At 44.4% G+C, this 24,259-nt stretch overlaps 1 protein-coding gene across 1 annotated transcript in view; it reads left to right on the plus strand.

The window, feature by feature from the left end:
• Positions 1–24,259, plus strand: part of LOC124555871 (Down syndrome cell adhesion molecule-like protein Dscam2) — a 606,714-nt gene that overhangs the window by 297,948 nt on the left and 284,507 nt on the right. The window contains exon 2 of the mRNA XM_047129934.1: positions 10,171–10,241. Within this exon, the coding sequence (XP_046985890.1) occupies positions 10,205–10,241 (37 nt within the window). The 5' untranslated portion in view covers positions 10,171–10,204. The remainder of the gene's footprint in view (positions 1–10,170; positions 10,242–24,259) is intronic.

The following is a 24,259-nucleotide window of genomic DNA, read 5'->3' on the forward strand; positions in this document are numbered from 1 at the left end:
CTTGGCAGCAGCATCAGCGAGTTCGTTTCCCTGTATGCCTTTGTGCCCTGGAAACCAGTAAAAAATGATTTCCTTGTTTTACGTGTGTGAGAGAAGGAGAGCGGCTTGTACCTCTTGCACCATCCAATCTGCTGGGTACATCTGTCCAACAGCGAGAAGGGCACGTTGAGAATCAGAGGAGATGATAAATTTTCTGTCATGACGCTGTCTCACCTGCTCCATTGCTCTCAGGATAGCAAACAGTTCCACGTAACAAACTGAAAACTGCTCTGGGAGCCCTATCCTGAGACCATGTCGAGGAACATGACACAACAACCGAAAAATTCTCCCTGTTTATAATCATCTGTGTAGACAGTAATACATATGGGTGGCTACGTAAAATCTCATTAAGTTTAATTTAGAAACATTGTCTGGGGTACAACGCTTCTTGTAAGCAGTCAGTTCTAAAAGCGATTTGGGCCTTGCTAGTATCCAGGGCGATGCCCTACTCCACTCCTGCTTAAAACGGTCAGACAGGACATTCCCAACCTTGTATCTAAAATATCTGTCCGAGAGGAAGGGCCATATGAAGGCTGGTAGACGTCCACAGAGTCCCCACTGATGGAACTGCGACAAAAATATTATGCCTCCAGGTAGTATCGTAGGCCTTTACCAAATCGAAGAAAACACAGATAAGGCGCTGCTCTCGAAGGAAAGCTTGTTGAATTGCAGCTTCGAGCAAAGTCTGGTTATCGAGCGTGGAGCGATACTTCCTGAACCTACACTGGGCGCAACTGAGTAGGGAACCCACACTAGGCGCCGTTTCACCATACGCTCCAGTGTCTCCTACGCAGCGTGTCAGGCTAATACTGCGATAACTACCGGGGTCTGTCCGATCCTTACCTGGTTTTGAAATTGGGATTAAAATAGGTTCTTTCTACAAGTTGGGAAAGTCGCCCGTCATCCAAATTTTATTGAAGAGCTGAAGGAGGACCTCCTTTGACCGTCAGTCCAAATGTTGCAACATGCTGTAAGTTATCAGGTCGTTTACAAAGGACATACCGTAAGCAACTGACAATGCAGAATCCATCTCACACAGAGAGAAAGGCTGGTTGTATTCTTCCATGTTGTTGGAACGAAAATCAACATCAGCCTTCTCCTGTGCCTCCCAATAGCGACGGAAGGTGGGACCCTAGCTAGAATCGGGTGTAATGAATTTATATGATTCAGCCATTGTCTGAGCTATATCCATTGTCGATGTTACAAGAGACCCCTGCATTTGTAAAGCTGCTATTGGCAGTCGAGAGTTGTGCCCTGAGATACTCCTGATGGCTTCCCATACTTTACTTGCGGGTGTGGACACAATGATTGAGTTCAGTAACTCTTGCCAAGACCTCTGCTTACTCTGCCAAATTATTCTCCTTGCCTTTGCACGTGCCTTTCGAAAGTTTGCAAGATTTCCATCTGTAGGGAATCGACTGAATCTGCACATAGCTGCCCTCCTGTGCCTGATTGAGAAACGATACTCATTGTTCCACCAAAGGACAGGACGCTCCCTAGACGTTTCCATAGACTTTTGGATGGATGCATCAGCAGCATGGTGAATCACAGCTGGCAGATGAACCCATATAGGGAATTGGTCACTACCATGAAGGTCATGGTTCATTGCCCACTGAGCAGTGTCTGCAAGAGTAAGTGAGCAGTAGTAGAGGTCTATGGCTGTAGACGAACCTGTAGAGGTGCTAAATGTGTGGCTTGACCCATGTTCAGCAGTATAAGATCTATTGTGTGTAGCATATCATCAAGTACCCGCCCCATTGGACATTTGGTGTTAGAGCCCCATAGTGCACTGTATTCCATGAAGTCCCCCAAAAGAAGAGACGGATGGGGTAGTACATCAAGGAGATGAGTGAGGACCCCACTGTCAAGAGTCACATGGGGTGGTAAGTACACAGAGCACACTGTGATGTCAACATGGGCCACTATCCAAACAGCTACGGCTTGTAGTGTTGTTGTTAATGGAACAGGTGAGGAGTGAAAAATGTCCCTTATGAACACTGCAACTCCATCTGTTGCCCTGTCACCAGTAAGGTCATCTTTTCTATAAAGGTGATAGCCTCCAAGTACAGATTTGTCAGTCTTTTTAAAATGAGTCTTTTGAAGGCAGAGGCAAAAGGGTGTGTCCTATACAAAGAGTCTCAGTTCCTCCAGATGAGTCCTATATCCATTTAAATTCCATTAGAGTGTGGGAGCCATTTCATCAATGTGGTCTTGATTTACTCCTGTCTTCGGACCATGGTGGTGATGCGCTTGTAGAGCGAGAAAGGGTTTTGGGGCTGACTGGATCTGGTGGATAGGCATCAAAATTCATGATGTCCTCATCATCAGTCAGATGTGCCAGAATGACGTCTAATGGCGCCTGGGTCAGCTTTTGACCCGAATGTTGGAGTCCTTTCCCTACTCCCTTTCCCAGCAAGGAAAAGTGGGAATGGGGGTGGTGAGAGCCACTTTTCTTTGAAGGAATTTGGCATTGAGGGGCACTCTGCTTTTGGGGTGCCTTCAGGCTGTGCATTGTGGAAGCATTACTGGTCTTTGCCGTCGGAGCTGCCTGCATCACTATCTTTCACATTGCTTTGGCACATATAGGTGCAAGTACAAGTGCCAGAGGTGGATAATGGTACACAGTACGTCGGTTGAGTCGAAGCGTCGACCTTTGTAACAAGTTTCTGCACCATGAAGCATAAGGAGTGGCAAAGACAGGAGGTTTCATCACCTGATAGTCCTTTTTGGCTTCTGCATAGGGGATCTGCTTGGTCACTTTGATTTCCTGAATTTTGCATTCCTCTGCAAAAACAGGGCAGTCTCGTCTCCTGACTGGGTGCCTCCGAGAGCAGTCAGTGGAGACTGCTGGAGATGGACAGTCAGTCTCAGCTTCATGGGCTGCCTTTACACACTTCCCACAAGTCACTTCGCCTCTGGAATTCAGCGTTGTATGGCCTAAACTTTGCTCTGCATTTGAAGCAGCACATAGGTTTAGGTACAAAGGGCCTAACTCTAAGTCGGAGGAAATCTGCCATGATGTGTTCAGGTAGCATTGGAGAATTGAAGGTCATAAGAAAGGTGGCAGTCTGCTTAATCTCTCCATTGTTCTTACATGTCCTTTGTTCCACATCTATTATGCCCTATGGTGCCCATTCTTTTTTGAGTTTGGCAATGTCTATGTCCATAACACAACGGTAGGTTACCACACCTTTGCTGGAGTTAAGGGAGTTATGCAACTCAACAATGATATCGTACTCACCCAATATCTGTAACTTGTTAAATAGTTTCAGCTACTTAGCACGGTTAGTCGCAACAAGCAAAGAACCAGTTCGCAACCACTTAATAGATTTTAGGGTGCCAACAAGTCCTTCTAAACCTTTATGGGTATAGAAGGGGGACACTCTTTCAAATGTCCTCTCGTTCCTCTTGATCACTACAAAGACATTGTGATTCATGACTCTTTGAGCCCTATTACTGACAACAAGTTGATTATTAGTTTAGCCTCCGTCGTTCTTTTCGATGACTGGGTGTCAGTACTCCCAGGCAGTGCACCCTTCCACCTGGGAGGAGAAGAAGAAGATTTCAGCACGCAGGGTAGCTGCGCGATCTAAGGCGTCTTGTCACGGTCCGCGCGGCTCTCCCCCTCGGAGATTTGAGTCCTCCCTTGGACACTGGTGTGTGTGTCGTCCTTAGCGTAAGTTAGATTGAGTAGTGTGCAAGCTAAGGGACCGAGGACCTCAGCAGTTTTTGTTCCATAAGACCTTACCACAAATTTCCAAACGTTCCATTGGAGGAGAACCATGGTGAGAAAAAAATGAAGGGGTGTCACTTCGGCGGTTGATGAGTCTTTGAAGTCTCACTGCTACAGGGCACATATGCGGGAGTATCCTGCTCCGTGAGGTCTACGGAAGTTCAGCATTCTCTTTCTGTCGGCCTGTGGAGTCCAGGGTAGAAAAACAGTTCGTGGTAGGCACTAGAAACTCGGAGCTCGACTGGGCGAGGATATAACGTGGCGACACTGTTGAAGAGGATCGCCGAGTCAGCAAAGAAGGCTGTTTGCCTTTGTTTGACTTCTTGGAGCCTTTCCGGTTGGCAGAGCAAACTCAGATGTTGATCAGCTGGAGGGACGTAGGAAATCTTCACGTAAATATTCTGTCTATCGTTTCTGGCCTGCCAGTTGTGTAGCAGGTGACTTCGCCCCGGGAGGTGAATGTGCGGTAGCGTGTTGCACAGCTGGAGGAGGAGACATGGACGCTACCATGACGCTGGGCGATTTCATAACCACGGTTCTAAATTTGAAGTCGCATGTCCGCGTGGCAATGTCGTTTGTGGAGCAAGAAGTAGTAAGAACAGTATTGTAGGTGCCAGGTGGTAGAATGTAGGTTTTCGGATTAGCCAAAAACTTGCGAGCGACCGGGTAAGGCATTTTTTCCTTCACTCTGATATCCTGAACAGCCCGCTCATCGAGATACACAGGATAGTCGCCGGAGGAGGTGGCGTGGTCGCCATTGCAGTTGATGCAGCGGGGAGGAGGAGGCAGACAATCGCCCTCGTGAGCATTCCAACCACAGGTGACACATTTGGCTGCGTGCCGAAAGGAATCTTGGGTGTGGTTGTAACGATGACACTGGTAGCACCGCATCGGTTTCGATATATACGGTCTGATTGTGATAACTTCATAGCCTGCTTTGACCTTTGATGGAAGACCCACTCTATCAAACGTGAGAATGATTGTGTGCATGTGCACTTAAGATGCATCTACTTTTTTCATCACCCAATGGAATCCAATCACATCCTGATCGGAGAGGTACGTTTGAATTTCTGCCTCAGTCAGACCATCGAGCAGCCTAGTGTAAATAGCACCACTCGAAGAATTCAGCGTTTGATAAGCCTCGACTGGGAATAGGATAGCCATAGAGGAGCGAAGCTGCAAGCAGTTTTTGTAATTGAGAATAAAATGTAGTCTCCACAAGCAAATTGTCATTGAGTAAACGAGAGCAGGATTTCACAGGGCCAGCAATTGCATCAACACTTCTCTGAATAATAAACCGTAGCGAAGGACTGACCGTTTTCAGTAAGCCATGAGAAACCGTGGTGCAGCTGGGAGGGTCTTTGGATCGTTAGCCTCAGTCCGCTTATGTTTGGTAGACGTGGACTACGAAGATGATTATTGGCTCATTTCGAGAAAATCCCCCATGACTGCCAGCGTCTCCGAAAGGGCGCTCCCTCCAACTGAGGGTCCACTCCAGAAGGGGACGCGCCCGCAATTAATGAGTGTTCACACTTCAGGTGACACCTCCCAAACACCTGACAGAGGGACTAATCGCCTGTTTGGATAGGTAGCAGCTCAAGCAGTCACACTTCCCTGGGCCTGGCCTGCACCAGGGGGTGCGTACGAACCCTACATGTCAACCCGCAACAGGGAATTAAGCGTTACCCAGTCATCTGTTACGCGTCAGAGGTGTAGTATGGCCTTCGGGAGTGCACAGGGAGGAAGAAGAAGAAAGAAGGACTTCAAACGCACAAGCGGAGGAAGGATAGGAGAAGGAGAACAACGATGGAAAAAAGAGAGAAAAAGCAGTCTACAGACTTCCGATATTGGCCACTGAAAATGCAGAACACATTTCTGAATACATCTCAGACATATTCCCCAAGGCAGGCGAAATAGAATATCAAGAGGATAGACATCCAGCACGGAAGGGAAACTATGCTGCAAAGGTTGGGGCCCCCTCGTAGCTAACCACGAACCCGCCAAAGAGCGGCGAGCCCTCGTGGCGAGGGCAAGGAGGGGGGCCGGAAGGGGAAGGTGGAGGGGGGGGGGGAAGGAAAGACATAGGAGACTGGTGACTCAGAAATAAAAACCAGACCTTGTGTAATAGAAATTAACCAAGCATTATATTGTGAGGAGAAAAGCAGTTAGTTTCCTCCTAGAACTTATCAGCTACTGAAAGATTCGACACCACTAGTGGTTCCAGCCCTGTCAAAAAACCATACTTTTTATACGTAGACATTGTCACTGCCAGTACTTCTCTTTGAGGTCTCAGTGCCATATTGTTCCCAGTAGTGCTATGAACCCACAGTTATTCCGTCTTTCTGATTTTCACCACACACCAATGTTGTCTGCGGCCTACACTCATTTAACGTACTCAGGATTTATTTCGATGTTGTATCACGTTTGTCCCTGTTCACTTCTGATGTCAAAAAGACACGGCTTCAGTTTATATTGACAGTATTCTTGGCAAAAAGCAGCCATAATCTACCTTCCTTTTTCTCGAAATCACTTCGTGAGCGCCCCACGGTGGCTGCGAAGCGCGCACCCGCAGGCGCCTTCACTATTTGGAATCATACGTCTCAATGCACGTCTCAAGTCACAAGTCTGGTTGCACGCCTCGGCGTGATTTTCGAATTTTCGTAGTCACCAAGTCCCGACAATATAAGATACGAGTACAATTCTTGATTGTGTATGACACGGAATTACGAAATAAAAGTGCATCCTCACACTGTGACTCTCTTGTTAGTTTCGTGACTGGCTGAATTTGGCCCCATACGGAAGTTCGTCCTGTTACATCTTAACGGTAACGTACGTCGATGAAGATTGAGACGTCGCGTCACTTTTACTTTTCCCATCGCTTTACAAACTGTATTAAATGTCGACGTACAACAAATTTGCCCAGAAACTACAAAGGAATACACGTAATTTATCCATTTGTGCTTATTTCAATGATATTTATAAGTTTATATTTCGTACGAAAAGTAAAACTTCCTTGCAATATACTATGCACGTAGGAAAAGAATTTGCTATACGTAATATCTTAGACGAATCCGGAAACGAGTGGAGACAGATGAGGTTAGCGAGGTCAGAGAGACAGTGGGGACGTGTTTTGGAAAGAAAATAGCAGACTGAATTGTATCTTATGCTTCCACAATTAGTTTAAAATAGTGGTACCATTGGAATTAATCAACAAGGTAATGCAAGAAGACTAGACAGTGACGTCTCGTACGAAAATCAGTGCTGTGCCACAAAGACAAGTGTTGTACGACGAATGAAATTAATTTCTTTCGGCTACGAACGAGAAGGGGTGAGATAAGCCATTATTTTGAATTATTTTGATTTAGCGATTGCGCAGTCTGCAGTTGTTTATGAAATAAATGCGCAGACACAAATTATAAAATTCTGGTGTGTGTCCACTTAGTAGAAACTTCAATATGCTAGTTTCTTTTTTCTATAAAGAAAAATTCCCGCACGCTTCGCGAACGGTGATTCTGCCCCTTTATAGAACAGAAAAGCTGCCCGCAGAACGAACAACAACTAGCAGGTTTTACACAGTACAATTAAAGAGCGCTAACAACATTGTTGTAGTGCATATCAACAGTCAAAGGTATTTATAAGCAGACAGCAGCACAGCGATGAAGGAGCTGAGCTCTCCAAGCACCACTCACGATCCGCCCTCGCAGCTTTACTTCCGCCAGTACCTCATCTCCTGCCTTCCATACTTCACAAAATTTCTTCTAGAAGTGCTAGTCCTGCAAGGTATGCACGAGAACCTATTCAAAGTCTTGAAGGTAGGTGACAAGATAGTTGCAGAAATGAAGCTGTGGGGGTGGGTCGTTAGTCGTGCTGGGATAGCTCAGTCGGCAGAGAAGTTGGCCATGAAGGGCAAAGATCCCAGTTTTAATCCACCAGGAAGTTTTCAGTTAGCGCACACTCTGCTACGCCGTGAAAATGCAGTTTGGAATATTAATGCTAATTACGACGACCATTTTCTATACAAAAACAAACAAGGAAAGTCTGAACACAGGAACATATTTTGTCACTGTCCTTTCCGTATCCCAAAATATTTCCAACTTGATTCTCCCCTGCCACAACCCCGCCCAATCGGATATTTGGTAGGGAAAAAAGCAAATTCCATTTTACAATAGCCCACCCTCAACTCTCTGGAAAAGGGAATGAAAGATGTGCAAAAAGAAAACAATGATGAATTACTCACTTAAAAGAGTTTTTATCAGGTCGTCTAGATTTGAAGAACAAGTTCAACATATTCACTGATATTTTCTTGTTCGTCTGCAAATATCTTGACTGGAAACTACAGAGAACACATTTCACTACATTTCTTTCACTTGATGTTTTGATCAAAAACTATATTCAGTAAAAAATAAACTTCGAACCCCATCTAAAGTCTACGCATAGAAATGAACACACGCAATTCTTAGAAATATATGTAGCTTTAGTTTCATTCACTCTGTATGATGCAAGACTTAAATTGTTGTTGTGTTTGGTCATGGCACAATACTTACTTTCCTTTACGAATGAAACATATACGCCATATGTGTACTACTCTACAGTATCCATTAATTAACCAACGGGATTTTCTACAGTCAAGCCATGATAATGTACAAAGATGTGTGGCTGTGAATTTAATGACACCAAGCATTTTAAATTACGTACATTTCAAAGAGTATCTGAATGGATTGTCAAAGATGACAATTATTACAGCTTGGTTTAAGTTTAAAATGAGAAGAGTTAGCTTGATAAACACGTGATGTAAACTTATTGTGCTTAAATGGAATATGACACATTGAGTGCATTAAGTACCTTATAAAGGACCACTATTGGTCAAGGAAGGAAACATAAATTGAGCAAAACACAGTAACTTTGCTGACTTGTTTCAAGGGCATGACTGAAGTAGATATTATCTCAAATAGATCTAACATCATAAGTGAGACACATCATGAAACTTAACTGTTACGTGAAACAACTGTAAGTATACGAAGTAAAATCATGGAACAAGTAAACCACAGGATCTGAAATTAAGTAAAATACAGGTGATTTTGTATTCTGTATTCTACAAAATTGATGTGCTCTTCTCACCATTTGCAGGAAATGTTCAGTAACGTTGTGCACAAAAAAATGTTTTAAAGTTACTACATTAAAGCTTTCTGGTCACAGACTGAGATGTTTTTCCTAAACATGGAACTTTGAACGATTTGCTATGGTCTTGAGATGGTGAGTCGGGCACAGGATATTTGCATATCCTGTGACCGACACACCAACTCAAGACGTGCTTTCTTTTCAGTATAGTGGTGAGACCACCAAGGCTTGAGTGTAAGCATAGTTAGATGCTGTATGTTTAATTGTCTGTAATTCTACTTGGAATTTGTCACTACTCATCAGGGTGGACATTAGACGATGTATTATTGAATGAAAGGCAGGATGTTTCCGTGTCGCTGGCTTTGAAAATTAGCTAGTATTACTAGGTGATTGATGGTACACTTTCTGTAAATATTAAAATTTATGGTGGAGGTCTCTTATATCTGAAGTTAAGTCCAAACAATTCATAGAGTTAGCCACAAAATACATTTCGAATTGATATTTTTATGTGTAAGATTTAAATGTTTGAGAAATCCTTGAAGCTGTCTGTTAGTACCTGTCCATATGGACAATAAATCATCTATATGCCGAAAATTAGTAACTAACTTTGGAAGATAGTGGATTATTTTACAAAATTGTCCATGAGGAAGTCTCTTTGGACTAGAGTGAGGACGAATCCCATAGGTGGACCATCTGACTGACTGCATATGTTATCACTGAAAAGAAATCATTTTGAGTTAGGCGAGTACTTGTTGCTAACCATATATGATCAAGTACATCTGGGTTACCCCTCAAATTGCAGAGTAGTATCTGAGATTATTTCGTCGCTCCTGTATGCATATCTTATTCAATAAACTGCTGACAGAAAAAGAAACCACTTTGGCTCAGATTGGTCGCTAATTCAGTGACGCTCACGTTGGAATGACTAGGTTTAAACGTGTTTTTAATTTTAATTTCCGTCACTAGCTTTTAGCTTAGTTTTAATTATGATCGATCCCTTTGCCTTTGGGGATAATTTGTAACATGGGCTGAAAATGAAGATACTATGGGATTTGCTGGTATGTTGCCTTTATGCTTTGTTTCGTATCAAAACAACGTGACTATAATCATTACGAAGAACTGCCACTGATATCGAAATATTGTCATTTAAAAATTGTTCAATATTGGTTTTGTGTTAGCGTTTAGTTTTCAGATTTGCTATGTTTTTTGTAACATGAAAAATTATTGAGAATAACATATCTGAATGCAGTCCATGTACTGACCTCATCTTCGTTTCGCAGGGTGGCCACTGCGAGCACGTCACCTCTGAAGACAATGAGTCGGCGCTTCTTGGCCTTCATCTTCCTGTTATGTGAGTACGACTAACGTCAGTTATGGCTACTTGAATTCTTAGATAATAAAATTATGTATTCTTTCGCTCCGGCTTACAATCTGATTCATCAAAAATCACAAAACAATATCGCACATACTTTGAAAAACAGTGTTTCCAGAAAGTCCTGTTGTATACCAAATTAGTGGTAAAACTGCCATATGAGCCATACCTCTGCATGAAAATGGGAAAGGAACTGCAGCATTCCATCACTGGGAGACAATCAAAGTTGTGAAAATTTTAAAATTACATGGTTCAAAATCAAGGAAAAGTAACACCTCTATCATAAATCCTTGCTGGACAATTAATTAAATTTAAGTATGACATTTTTTTTAAGAAATAAAATTTTAATTAATGTGATCCACAGTTTCCATAGCGATATTTTGTACGTTCCTGAAACGTTTCTGAGAGATGGAAATTGGATTGTGCATCTCATGAGGTACAGAAGTAGTTTTAAACAGTTCTAATTTTGATAAAATTGAATTCAATTTGCAATTATTAATTTTCACTGCCATGACGGAGGTAGTTTGCTAGGTTTCTTTGCACGAAGAAGGCCGCCATGAGTGAAAGGACATCTCTACCGACAAGCCATTGGATGATAGTGCCAGGTAATGCCAGCGCAAAAGATACATAGAGAGCCCACAGATCTCGCTTTTAAACTATACTAGGTATGACGAAAACACATCGCAGTCAGTTCTCAGCGCTGCTGGAAACTTTCAAGCGCGGGATACAAGTAGCTGCTACCAATGCTGCCTGAAAGCCTCAGGCGGTAACAAAGATGGCGAAACTATGGTGTTGCCATAGATCTGCAAAAATTGTGGCGAGCGAAGCAGCCACACCAAGACCATTTTTATTTCTCTCGCTGTGTCTTGCTTGCTCTGTTTATTTGGTGTTTCCTGTTTTCGGATTATGACCACCTTCTTAAAAGTGTGCTGATCCACATTCGAAACGCAGTACGACAGAGGTTCTGCGTAGCATGGGTTCAACGATTCTTTGGTTGGGCCAATTGTTCGTGATTACAGAGCAGGTGCCCAATAGCTCTCCAGATGTATTCCATTTGGCAGAAATCACACGAATTCAGTTCCCAAGCTGTCAAGATGAGTTCACTATCATGCTGCATCAAACACGGTTGCAAGATTTTGCCATTGTGAGTCTGACAGTTACCCTGCTGCAAGAGGCCGTCACCAGTAGGGAAGACATCAACCGTGAAGGAATTCAGGTGGTATGCAATCATCTTCACACATTGTAGGCCCACGGTCCCATGGAAGAGCAAATGAATGCTCTCTATAATATAATACTGCACACAGAGTACTGCGTCGAAGCTGCAGTGCGTTTTTCGAGAAGCCAGTCGCATGGACGATGGCGTAACTGGATGCGACCAATCAAATCGTGTAATAAGAAATGTGCCTCTTCCAAATTGGTGAGACTCACTACCACCACTAATAAATTAAAGGTTTAAAAAATAAAACAGAGATGTTGCAGGAAATCAGTATAGAATTATGTCTTCCTAACTGAGGGCAGCTTTCACTACAAAAACCTGGGGTAACCCAGGTTCGAATCCTGCCTGGGGCATGGATGTGTGTGATGTCCTTAGGTTAGTTAGGTTTAAGTAGTTCTAAGTTCTAGGGGACTGATGACCTAAGATGTTAAGTCCCATAGTGCTCAGAGCCATTTTTGAACCACCGTTATGTTATCGGCGATAGCAGCGTCACCGGGCGAGAAATAACTGCTAGTCACACACGCACACGGTGCAAGTAGTATCAGTGAGCCTGCTGTCCGTGTGTAGAATGGGGAAGGCGCGCGATCAATCCGAGTGTGACTGAATGCACATTATGATACCCTGAAAGCTCGGCACGAGCATTTCGGAAACTGCAAGACTTGTCGGGTGTTCGAAGAGTGCTGTGATGAGCTTCTTCAACACGTGGCGAAACCGAGGTGAAACTATGTCCAGGCGTCATGGAGTTGGGCGGCCACCCCTCATTACAGAGGTCGAACGTCGTATTCTGGGCACAATGGTAAAATAGGATGGAAGGCGAACTGCGGCGGAACTAACACCAGACTTTAATGCTGGGCAGGGTACAAGTGTATCTGAATACACACTGCACCAAACACTCCTAACGATGTGCCTCCGCAATCGACGACATATGAATGAGCCAGTGTTAGCACCACGTCATCGGCAAGTACTACTGAAACAGGCATGAGGCATGTGACAATCAGCACTGGAAATTGATGCAGTGGCAGAGCGTTGCACGGTCTGTTGAATACCGGCACCTTCTTCATCGTGCCGATGGAAGGGCGCGAATCCTTCGTCTGCCAGGGGAACATCTCCTAGACAGCTGCACTGTGGGAACGTTCATGTGGACATCCATGGGCCCAGTGGAGCTCGTGCAAGGCTCCGTGCCTTACTGCATGGCTGACGCTCCTGTCCTCCCATAGTATCGCGAAATACTCGCGATTGCCAAACGGCCGAAATGACGATCGAATTCGAGCGTCATTACTAAATTGTGCACGAAGTAACGATCGAACAAACTCTGTTGCAGCGCGGCACTGAGTTCCTATAGCTAAGACGCGGTCACGGGCGAGACGGCAACTCATGTTTCATCCAATGAGATGTTGCAGAATGCCCCTCAGCATCGGTGCTCAGGGGATTTGTTAGCTGGCTGCTCCTCACGTTAGTGAGCCTACACCTGAAGGAAGTAGTTCTGGCTCCAACTTTCTCGGCGGTCCAGAAGCTAGCTGTCACCTACTGGGCCACAGAACTTGCCGCTTCCTTATTGCCCCAGAGGTTTGTTAATGTGGCATATCCTCGGCTGTTGGAGCGACATCCTTTCCCGTATTCGTTCGCGGCTCAAGACCATGAAGACGTCCCGTTTCAACTTCAATCCTGTTAATGACCACCGCCATATTGAGCAAATTACCGATTCCTCTCAAAATGACTGCAGCCGAAATATATTTCCAGATTTCAGTTCCTCTGTATCTAGAGAGTTGTCATTACAAGGTTTCTTTCGTTTCTGTAAGTCTTTTGACACTTTAATTCATGGTTTGTATCTGTGGGTACTTCGAAATGAAACTGATACGCAGTTACGGATGCATCAGTGGTATGTTCCTCATCAGAATGTCCCGTACCTGCGACTTGATATCATATTCATTAAATACTTCTCGACTCATCCATTTCTTCCAGCCTTGTGCGGCTCGCCCACGTGCACATCACGGTACGAGGTGTTCTTGGGAAGGTTTGAACACTATGTGTTGTCGAAACACGCCTCTGGTTGGTAATAAGTGAACGCTATGTTTGCATTATCTGCACGATTCCACTTAGCACCCATAATGCAGTTTGAACCGGAGCTGGAAGGAAACGTGCTATTACTCCCCAAGGGTTTAGACTTCAGAAGAATAGCTGATATCAGTGTCCTTAAAATATTCTAATGAGGTAGCAAGGGGAGATCTATCTTAGAATAGAGAACTACTGTTCCCTGTAATTGTATTTATTGAAATCATTTTGCTGCCCCTCCCATGGAGGTTTGTGTCCTCCCTCGGGCATGGGTGTGTGCGTATTGTTCTTAGCATAAGTTAGTTTAAGTAGTGTGTAAGTCTAGGGACCGATGACCTCAGCAGTTTGGTCCTTTAGGAATTCACACACATTTGAATATTTTTTTGCAATCACTTTTACACTTGTTGTATCATTACAATGCACTAGATCAATCTCAGGTATAGCCTGCTCAGACAAGGGGACTCTGGTATTCAATTTCTCAAATAACATAAAATATAAAAATCAATAATATCACAGAATTCAGGGTAGTTAATTATTTTAACTGAGAGAAAGACTCTCTGGTGGTAGAAGACAGTCCTAATGTCGAGTTGGACACCGCTACCAGCTCAACTAATTTTATTCTTTCCCCACAAATGTTAACCAAACGTGGCCATCGAGCACATGAAGGAAATACGTTAATTTCGGGAAATACTACAAGGAGGACAGGTCTCCCTACTTTATGCTTCATGTCACTGGAATAAAAACTGGCTTGTGACACGACATTTACATTTTATGGCGTGCTGCGTTCTTTACCTTGTGTTACACTGCGTCATCGGCTTGGCTGCTGCCGTATGTCGTCGGATCTGTAAATCTATCAAAATCCTATACTGAGCCTGGCTGATTCTATATCAGCAAATTAGACCTAAGTTTTCGTGAAGCGAAAAACGTTACCTTCACCCTGGTCTGCTTTTGATGACTAAGCACACCCACAAGCCTGGCATATCGCGTGTTACTCTGCCCTCGCTACTCTCTCAAGAATTTAACTTTATTGGCTCTTTTCGTTCTCCGCTCAGGAGATTAACAAAAAGAATTCGATCAGCTCTTGACCGAATGTTGGTGCCAGGTGAACAAAGTGTTCACATCAATATATCTCCTTTCTCTGCCGTCACGTCAGGCAGGAAAGCCCTCTGACTACACTGGACGACGTCTCAAGGGGAAGTGCCTGTCGGGCTAGGCAGTTGCGCATCTCCTCAGCCTAGCTTCCATTCCCTGTACAGTGGGATTGGACTCTGGATTGAACAGCCAATGGCAGTCGCTCTTTCATTTCTAGTAGCCATGGCTGCCCGGTCAGCAAATGGCTTATTAAGTACAGTGTCGTATAATTGTCTGGCTTTCAAGTGAACAGCCAAGTCTCTTACCCCCTTTATTGACACTCCATCATCCACAAGAGTGTTAAGTTACGTCCTCACATGCCACTCACGTGATATACTGTTCTTTCCCCAGTTCTCTGCCGTGCCCGTCACCTGCGCCTCGTCTGGACCAGGCTGCGGCTCTGCAAGCCATTGCGTCACAGCGTGGACAGCTGAAACTGGTTTCGTCTCCAGTGATGCTTCCACTCTGTTTCTACCTAACTTAAACATGAAAATTTACGTAAGGGAATTATTCTCGTCGCTCTCGGTGCCACTTGCATTAAATCCCAAACAAGTAAAGTATACACACAAAAACCCGTCCCACGTTGCAAAAGCAGTGTCTTTCAACACTATAAACTACACGTAAAACTGACGGACCCGACATGTAAGGTGTCCTCAATCCCGATGCCTTACAGCTGTAACACGTTTCCATTGATCCACGCTCCAATCTCAGTTATCTTGTACCCACTGCCATCGTACTTTACGATGTAGTTGCCAGCTACAGAGCCACGTGTTCAACAAAGTGCGCTGAATGGTGTCCTCCAAATCACTTGTGCCTACACGAGCACTGTACTCTTCCGTCACATCCACCATAGATCGTCTGCTATCCAGCTTTACAGAGCGGCCAAGCCTCCGACCGCTGCATTCTGTAATGAGACGTGGACATTCAACACCCATTTCCGAGATGCTCGTTCGATGGCACCGGGACATAACAACGTCTCCCTTTGTCCAATTCACTTATGAAGATACAAAGGGAGGGGTCAGCAAGGTGAGTGACATTTAACATACACGGAGGGCGAAACAATTTGACTACTTTAAGTTCTAGATTGAGGGCTGTAGTCACAGCACAGTGATCCGAAAGGAAGCTGGGATGACTTCAACATTAAGAATGCAGTCGCGCAGGCAGTCTGATAAGTAAAATCCATCTAACCGGCTACTAGAAGTCGCAGTAAAGTAAATAAATTTAACTAACGTCGGGTATTTACATACTCAGCCGTCTTGCAGGAGTAAGAACCGGGCAAATTCTTATAATTCGCGACAGAAATTTAATTTTGGAGCTTGAACTACAGGCTGCAACACACAGTTAAAATCACCACCCAACAGAATACCCGGAGGACACTTAAGCACCACATAAACAATATGCTCTTTATAAAAACGCAACCAGCGCCATAGGGAGCACATAAAAGAACCAAGGTAAGATTAAAAAGTTGACAACCTATGCCGCTGCCAGAAGCCAACATTCCCACCTCAGCAACAGGAATGCCTTCGCGAAGGAAGAAGGCGGCCCCGTACAATATTTGGGTGCTACGGAAGACACAAAGAGGGATGGGGGTGGGGTGGGGGGTGGGGGAGAACTCCGCTCCCTCTCCACACACAGGTTGCTCAGGAAGAGCCACTTCGCGAGCAGGAGGGATGCTGGAGATAACCACTTCGCCGCTCACCGTACCACGGACGGGAGGTATCGTAACATCGACAGTAGCAGCGGACACAACTGATGCGGAGGAGGTTGGCGCAGAAGGCACAGCCAAATCCTTACAGTCCTGAGTGCGACTTCGCTGGTTTGTCATCGGTACAGGTTCTATCCTGTTCATTATGATCTCAAGCAGAAGTTGGTCCGATGGCGGGAGTGGAAGGAACAAGATCAGCAACCGTCAATTTGCGACGCGCAGCCGGCCGGAGTGGCCGTGCGGTTCTAGGCGCTACAGCCTGGAGCCGAGCGACCGCTACGGTCGCAGGTTCGAATCCTGAATCGGGCATGGATGTGTGTGATGTCCTTAGGTTAGTTAGGTTTAATTAGTTCTAAGTTCTAGGCGACTGATGACCTCAGAAGTTAAGTCGCATAGTGCTCAGAGCCATTTGAACCATTTTTTGCGACGCGCAATAATGACGGCTTTAATACAAAAACCCTCCGTGGGCAATAGGAACGAGCGAGTCCACTTTCATTACATAGGAAGCAGGTTTCCCTCTTGACCATTATACATGGCACGGACGCGGTAACCACACACTTGTAAATGTGATGGAATATTGCGTTTGACATGCATTTTCTCGTAACGAATTCTTCAATCACACTGTAATCTGTGTTCATTAGACCACCGCTCACGACCATAAAGAGTCAATATGTCCTTTAGGAAGTTGTCATCAACTTCCGGCTGGAGATTGAACACTCGAACATTGGTATATTCGATTTAGCCGTGGAATGCTACCCAAGAATTTTTGACGATCACTGCTACCCATTCGTCAATTCGACGAACACCACCACTTTTCATGTGTATAATCAACAATAACAGCAGTTTATGTAGATTTGAGCCTCGGAATGTATGTAATGCTCGTTTACAATCAATAACATATCAAAATTTCAAAATAAGTAGGGTTCAAACGAGGACTAGTATGGGGATAAAGGTAAAGAACTATGTCAGAAGTAGGTTGGGTTCTATGTTTAATAATGTAAGAGCAAACAATTCAATTCCTTCTGTCTTTTGGGCAACAATCACTTGAAAATCTGTAAGAAAAGAACAATATAACTATGTAACAATAAGCATAACAATAGATTCCTCTGTAACAATCAGAGTAATACTGTAAGAAAAAAAAAAAACACGTTACTATATACAGATTTAGAAACAAAAATAAACGTGTATTCTTCAGGGGCTCCTCACCATGCATGTTCGTGAATTGAAAACTAGTATATAAATGCTTTTGAACGAGTACTTTATATACTACTACAGCCAATCAGTCTCGGTAAATTACGAGTACACAAACACGTCGCTATGAAGACGACTAGGTTGTTGGATAGGTTTTTGGTGGCTATCATCAGCTGGTTGCATCACATTCAGGCATCTGCATATTATACTGTTGAGCAATCGTGGGATTGGTTGTGTGAGTCGAATGTGCATCCAAGGCGACGTCAGTTCGTCAGCCAATGTCATGGCGAATGCAAACTTTGTAGGTGCTCTTTGGTTATTCGGAAGATTGGCAACATAGATGACACAGGAGTTGTGAATAGCTACGTTCACCATGTTATAGAAGAGGGAGAGGGGCCAACGTCTAGTTTTTCTACCACAATTCATATTACTGCAAACTTAGTCCAAGGTATCCACTGCTCCTTTTGTAGGATTATAATTCATTACAATTTGTGGTTTGCCCGTTTCTTCATTTATGCTGTTGTCATAATGCAGCGTAGAAATAAGAATAACCATTTTATTTTTCCTGGTTGGTCTGAACGAAGCTGCGGTAATGTTCTCGGAAAACAAGAAGAAGCTTGAGCCAAGGTCCCTATTCATGAACCTGGGATCTGCAATCTCCTTCGGTAGTTCTCGCTTATTTTTATTTCTTGTCCCAAGCATAGTTATTCCATGACTAGTGAGTAAGGTCTTTGCAAGAGGTATGCTACTGAACCAGTTATCACGCGTCAAGTTACGGTTAGAATTGCTCAGAGGCTCCACAAGTTTAGTGGTGATGAAATCGCTTATGGACATTTCTCATGGGAGCGTTGTTTTGCCGGTGTATATTTCAGCATTCAACAGGTAGCTTGTTGAATGATCGCATATCATGAAAATTTTAACCCCGTACTTATTGGGGTTCGATGGAAGGTACATCTTGAAAGGACAACGGCCTCGAAATCCAACCAGCTGCTCGTCAATAGTAACATAAGGGCTTGGTCTGTAGTTGCTTTTACCATTTATAAGGAATGGGTTCCATATTGGAGACAAGAGGGCCAAGCTGTCTATCTTTCGCCTTTCTGCTCTCGTTTCTTTGTCATCGAATCGCATTCAATTTATGAGAAACTTGAATCTTGATGATGACATTGCGGCTAGATATGTGGTGTCACCGCCAGACACCACACTTGCTAGGTGGTAGCTTTTAAATCGGCCGCGGTCCGTTAGTATATGTCGGACCCGCGTGTCGCCACTATCAGTGATTGCAGACCGAGCGCCGCCACACGGCAGGTCTAGAGAGACTTCCTAGCACTCGCCCCAATTGTACAACCGACTTTGCTAGCGATGGTTCACTGACAAAATACGTTCTCATTTGCCGAGACGATAGTTTAGCATAACCTTCAGCTACGTCATTTGCTACGACCTAGCAAGGCGCCATTATCATTTACTATTGATATTGTGAATCATGTACCGTCAAGACCGGCGTTCTTCATTAACGGATTAAAGTTAAGTATTCCACCAGCTACGTCCGTTTTTCTAAATTCTAATTTCCTGGTCCTGTTCCAGACCTCACGCCAGCCTGCGTGAGCTAAAACTGTACCTTTCGGCCTCCTCTAGTAACACGGTGTTGGCTCTCCTGCCAACCAAAACACGATATCTTTCTCCGGACCTCGTTGTATCAAACAGAACGTCAACTGACATGTGATTGTCCTTTTTAGCAGCACTCATCACAAGCAATCCAAACAGGGATTCCAATTCAACATTTGTTACTTCTTTTGTGAAGCTAGGTCTAGAGCTCGTGGTAAACCTACTAGGTGGAGCCATCTTAGATTACAGTACTTGTGCCACTACAGCGTCCTCTAGTGGCATCGATATGAACTAAGTCAGTTGGGCTATGGACTCAGTGGCGAATACACTTGTTGGTGGTGCTGCCTCTAATTGTTTAAATAATGGCTGGTGTATGATTTCGACAGCTGACGATTAGCAAGCAGAGTCATTTACATGGATTATTATTCTGACAATTTAGAGTATGCTTTATACATGAGTTATGTAGGAGTGGTTTGCAGGTCTGTATGCTGGGCATGTCAGAGCGTGTGTTCTGCGATACATATACTCCATCCCTAAATAAATTGCTCGCAAATAAATAAACTACACTACTTCCTCTCTCCACCAGCCTAGTGCGGGCTGAGTCCTTTTACCACCTGTCCCTAGGAAGAGGTGGCGGTCTGCCCACTTAGGTTAATGGTGGTGATCTTCGTTTGCAGCAATTTTCTTACGGTGGTAGCGAAAAACGCGAGTGAGCGTTGTTTTCTGACAGATTTCACACTTGGCGCCTGATCCTAGGAGGAAATGGCGGTCGGGTGGATGAGGTTAGTACAAGTGTCCTTTCTTTCCCCGCAATTTTCTTAGGTTGGTAGTGAAAGTGCAAGTAACCTTCCTTTACTGCCAGAATTCAAACTCGGCGACGGATCCTAGGAAGAGGTGGCGGTCTGGTCCTTGAAAAGTAGTTGAAACTAGGTAGTTGAAAGTATAATGAACACCTTTTTGATACCTTTAAGAAATTGTAAATTGAATTATTGAATATGACTAAAATTGAATTGGAATTAAGTACTTGGGTAATTGATAGGTTAGATGCATGATGTGGGTATTAGCATATTTACAGATGACTATGTCCGACACGTGTATGGAGGTGGCGGACGAGGGTGTGTGATGTAAGCGGTTGGACGCCCTCGGGCCGGTGCCGCTGCACGTGTCCAGTTGTAACTCGCACGAGAGAGAGCAGACGATTTTGTGTCATCACGTGACATCACGGTAGCGTCCTCTGGTGGTCACAATATTAATTAAGCCACCTGAGCTCTGGAACTCATGGTGGATACATCGGGTACAGACATCTTGAATAACGGTACTTGCGTCATGATCTAACGTCAGGAGAGTGCCCTCTGGTGGCACCAATATGAACTAAGCCAGTCGGAGTCCAGACCCTGTGGAGAACACATCTGCTTGAAATTGGTTAAATAATAAAGACAAGTCCGTTTTTCCCGCCATTATCGTAGGTGTGTCTCATTGTCATGTTGGAATTTGAACTTCACACAATTAATATTGGGGAGATGGTTAGGTTAGTGGAGGTAGGCCAAGTGTACAATCTTACACCACGTGGAGGATACACTGGGTGCAGCCATCTTGAATAACAGTACTTGCGTCACATTCTGACGTGTAGGTGGCGCTCTCTGGTGTTAGCGATATGAAGTAGACTCTGGACCTCGTGGTGGTGGACACAGTGGGTGCAGCCATCTCGAATAAGTGTACTTGCATCATGATCTGACATGCGGTGGCGCTCTCTGGTGGCAGTGATATGAACTAAGACAGTTGGATTCCAGACCAGTGGAGAACACAGACTGGGTGCAGACATCTTGAATAACGGTAGTTGTGTGATGATCTGATGTAAGGGTGGCACCCTCTGCTGACAAGAATATGAACTAAGCCAGTTGGAGTACGGACCTCGTGGCGAACACACCTGCATGATATTGTTTAAATAATAAGTCCGGTTTTCCCGCCATTATCTTGCTGGAATTTGAACTTCCATCATTTTCTAGGGGGTTGAGGGTTAGGTCAGTGGACATAGTGCAATTGGTCTATTTTCCCTCCATTTTCGTGTTGTGATCCATTATCCTGCTGGGATTTGAATTTTCCACCAATTTTTTTCTGGAGGTAGCCCAATTGTCCTATCTTCCCACCAAAATTCAAACTTACCACCAAAATCCGCCATCTTGGATAGCGTCATTCACTGTTGCCAAGTCTACAGGCCGCCATCTTGAATAAATTTTGCAACAATGGAATGTGGGGCAGAACATACCTTGTCCCCCTACTGACAGCTTGCTTGCAGGCCCTCAAGTGGCCTCCATCTAACCAGCACACAGCTGTCACTGACACTGAGGCAGAACCATCTTTCACCAGAAAACACAACTAACCTCCACCCTTCTCTCCAAAGAGCTCTCGCTTGACACCAATGAAGTTGTAAATCGATGGTGGTTTGGGATCAGTGGAATCCACGCTACAGGGCATCTGGCTCGGGGCTGTGCTTGTAGTAACCGTTCTGTGACAGTCGGTTGTGTCACTGTGGTGCCAACTGCTGCTCAAATTGTTGCTGCAGATGCAGTGCAATGTACCAGAGCCACACACTGAATATGTTGGTTTTGCCTCTAGATAGTGCCACTTGGCCATGTGGAGCCCGGTCTTCTTCCGGCCGAACATTCTTGTGACCACCACTGCCAGCAATGGTGTGCAGTGGCTACATGCCTGCTAAGTCTTTCTGCAATATTCCGGAAGGAATATCCAGCTTCACGTAGCTCTATTACACGACGTCGTTTAAATTCAGCAAGATGTTGATAATTAGGTCTTTGTCGCCTTGAAAGACTTCTTGTGTATCATGAACTCACCACGTTCAGTCTGAAAGGTAACTAACGATTATGCTCGTTATAGCATGTGTTTAAAGCAAACTTGATTTGCATTCTCATAGTGGCGCTATTCTTTCGCTAGTGTCCTGAAATTTTATTAGATATCATCTTTGAAATGTATAGGCGGCCTACGAACTTTCGTTTATGTCACAACTTCTTCTGAGTGTTGTTATTTTTTTCCATCAGCGTATATAAAATTCGTTTATGTCAGTGTATTTCCTAACTTAAGTCCCTATCACGCTAGAATAATTTCCCATTCGTCTCTATTCCACTTATACAGGGTGTAAACGGTATAAGCCGCCAAAAATATACAGATGGCACATCTCGCAATGCTGGACAAAAAAGTCTAGTAACATGTTTGCGTATTTCCTACGGTTGTCCCAGAAAAAAACAGTCCGTCTCAGGATAATGGTTTTGGAAAATGATACTTGGCCGTACACGTACGTAAGCAATCGGTTCCTGTCATTGCCCGCTGCGCGTATTGACATCGCGAGCGTATATCGTAAACACTTAGGCAACTGCGGCCTGAGAGGCTGCGTCATTGTAATACACGGAGCGACGACAGTAGGCGAGTAGCCTGTGCAGATGTTATTGCAACTCTGTTAACTGTTAGGATTGAAAGGAGATTTACTATAGCTGAACTATGCGATATGCATTTAATTTATGACGAGGCAAAAGGTGTTGCGAGGGCAGCTGTACGAATTTATCCAGAACGATTCCCACAACGACGACTTCCTGCACGAAAGACATTTGCTGCTGTGCACCAAAGGTTTGTGTCGTTGTAATTCTCTACCTGTATGCGATTATTATTCATTTACATCTTAATAAAATACAGTAGTTATCTGTACCTTTGTAAATTTTCGTCCGTATGCGAAACATATCTTCTGTTCTGATATGCTTTCCGTTTTTGTTACATCATGACAGAATACAACTGACGAGTACGTATTTAATTTCATAGATTGAGAGATACTGGCTCTTTCCTGCCCTGCGCAGAAGGCAGAGGCCCACAACGCGCCGATCGTACATTGGAAGCTGAGGAAAGAATTCTGGACCGCATCCAGGAGGATCCTTCTCAGAGTACTAGAAGCATCGCCCGCCACGTGGGTGTATCGCACACTGTCGTTCATCGCACTTTGCGGCCCTACCGCATTCAAAGCGTACAAGCATTGGAAGAACAAGATTTCCCTCCACGACGTGAATTCTCTGAGTGGTTTTTGTTACACAGTGCGCAGCATGATTTTGTCAACAAAATACTCGTCACAGATGAAGCGTGTTTCACTCGCGACGGAATAACTAATTTCCATAACATGCACACGTGGAGTGTACACAATCCTTGCCACGTAGTGGCAACACATTTTCAGAGACGATTTTCCGTAAATGTGTGGGCGGGTATGTTCGATAATTACATTATTGGGCCCTGTGTTTTACCTGCACGTTTGACTGGTAACTATTACCGAACGTTTCTAGAGGAAACATTGTTACCAACGTTGTTAGAAGACATTCCGATAGGCATACGTCATAACATGTGGTTCCTCCACGATGGTTCTCTACCCCACATTGGTCACAGAGTACGCAGTTTTTGGATAGTCGATTTCCAGGACGATGGCTCGGGCGTTCGGGTCCACGTCGATGGCCAGCACGCAACCCTGATTTAAATCCACTGGATTTTTAGTTTTGGGACCATACGAAGGAACTTGTTTATGCTGAGCCAGTAAATAATGTGGACGAATTGACGCAGAAGATTTTAGATGCTGCCAATACCATAAAGACCAATGTGCATGTGTGTGAACGAGTGCGACGAAATTGGGTTCGCCGTAATGAACCATGTGTAGAAGCGAATGGTGGTCATTTCGAACATTTATTGTAGTATTGGTGTAAGAGGAATCGAAGTAATGGGTTTTATTTTCATTACGATGTTGTTGTACAGAAGGAAAATAATGTGAATTTAGTATTCGTTATGGCATTGCCATAAAAAGGTGAAACAGTTGATTGTAATTAATGCACAACTATCTACTTAGTGATTGACTGAATTTGTACTAATGGAAATAAATTGTGTTTGATATTAGCTTGTCATTACTACTACGACCGGCCGGCCGAAGTGGCCGTGCGGTTAAAGGCGCTGCAGTGTGGAACCGCAAGACCGCTACGGTCGCAGGTTCGAATCCTGCCTCGGGCATGGATGTTTGTGATGTCCTTAGGTTAGTTAGGTTTAACTAGTTCTAAGTTCTAGGGG

Source organism: Schistocerca americana, chromosome X (assembly GCF_021461395.2).
Source record: "Schistocerca americana isolate TAMUIC-IGC-003095 chromosome X, iqSchAmer2.1, whole genome shotgun sequence".
Lineage (NCBI taxonomy): Eukaryota > Metazoa > Arthropoda > Insecta > Orthoptera > Acrididae > Schistocerca > Schistocerca americana.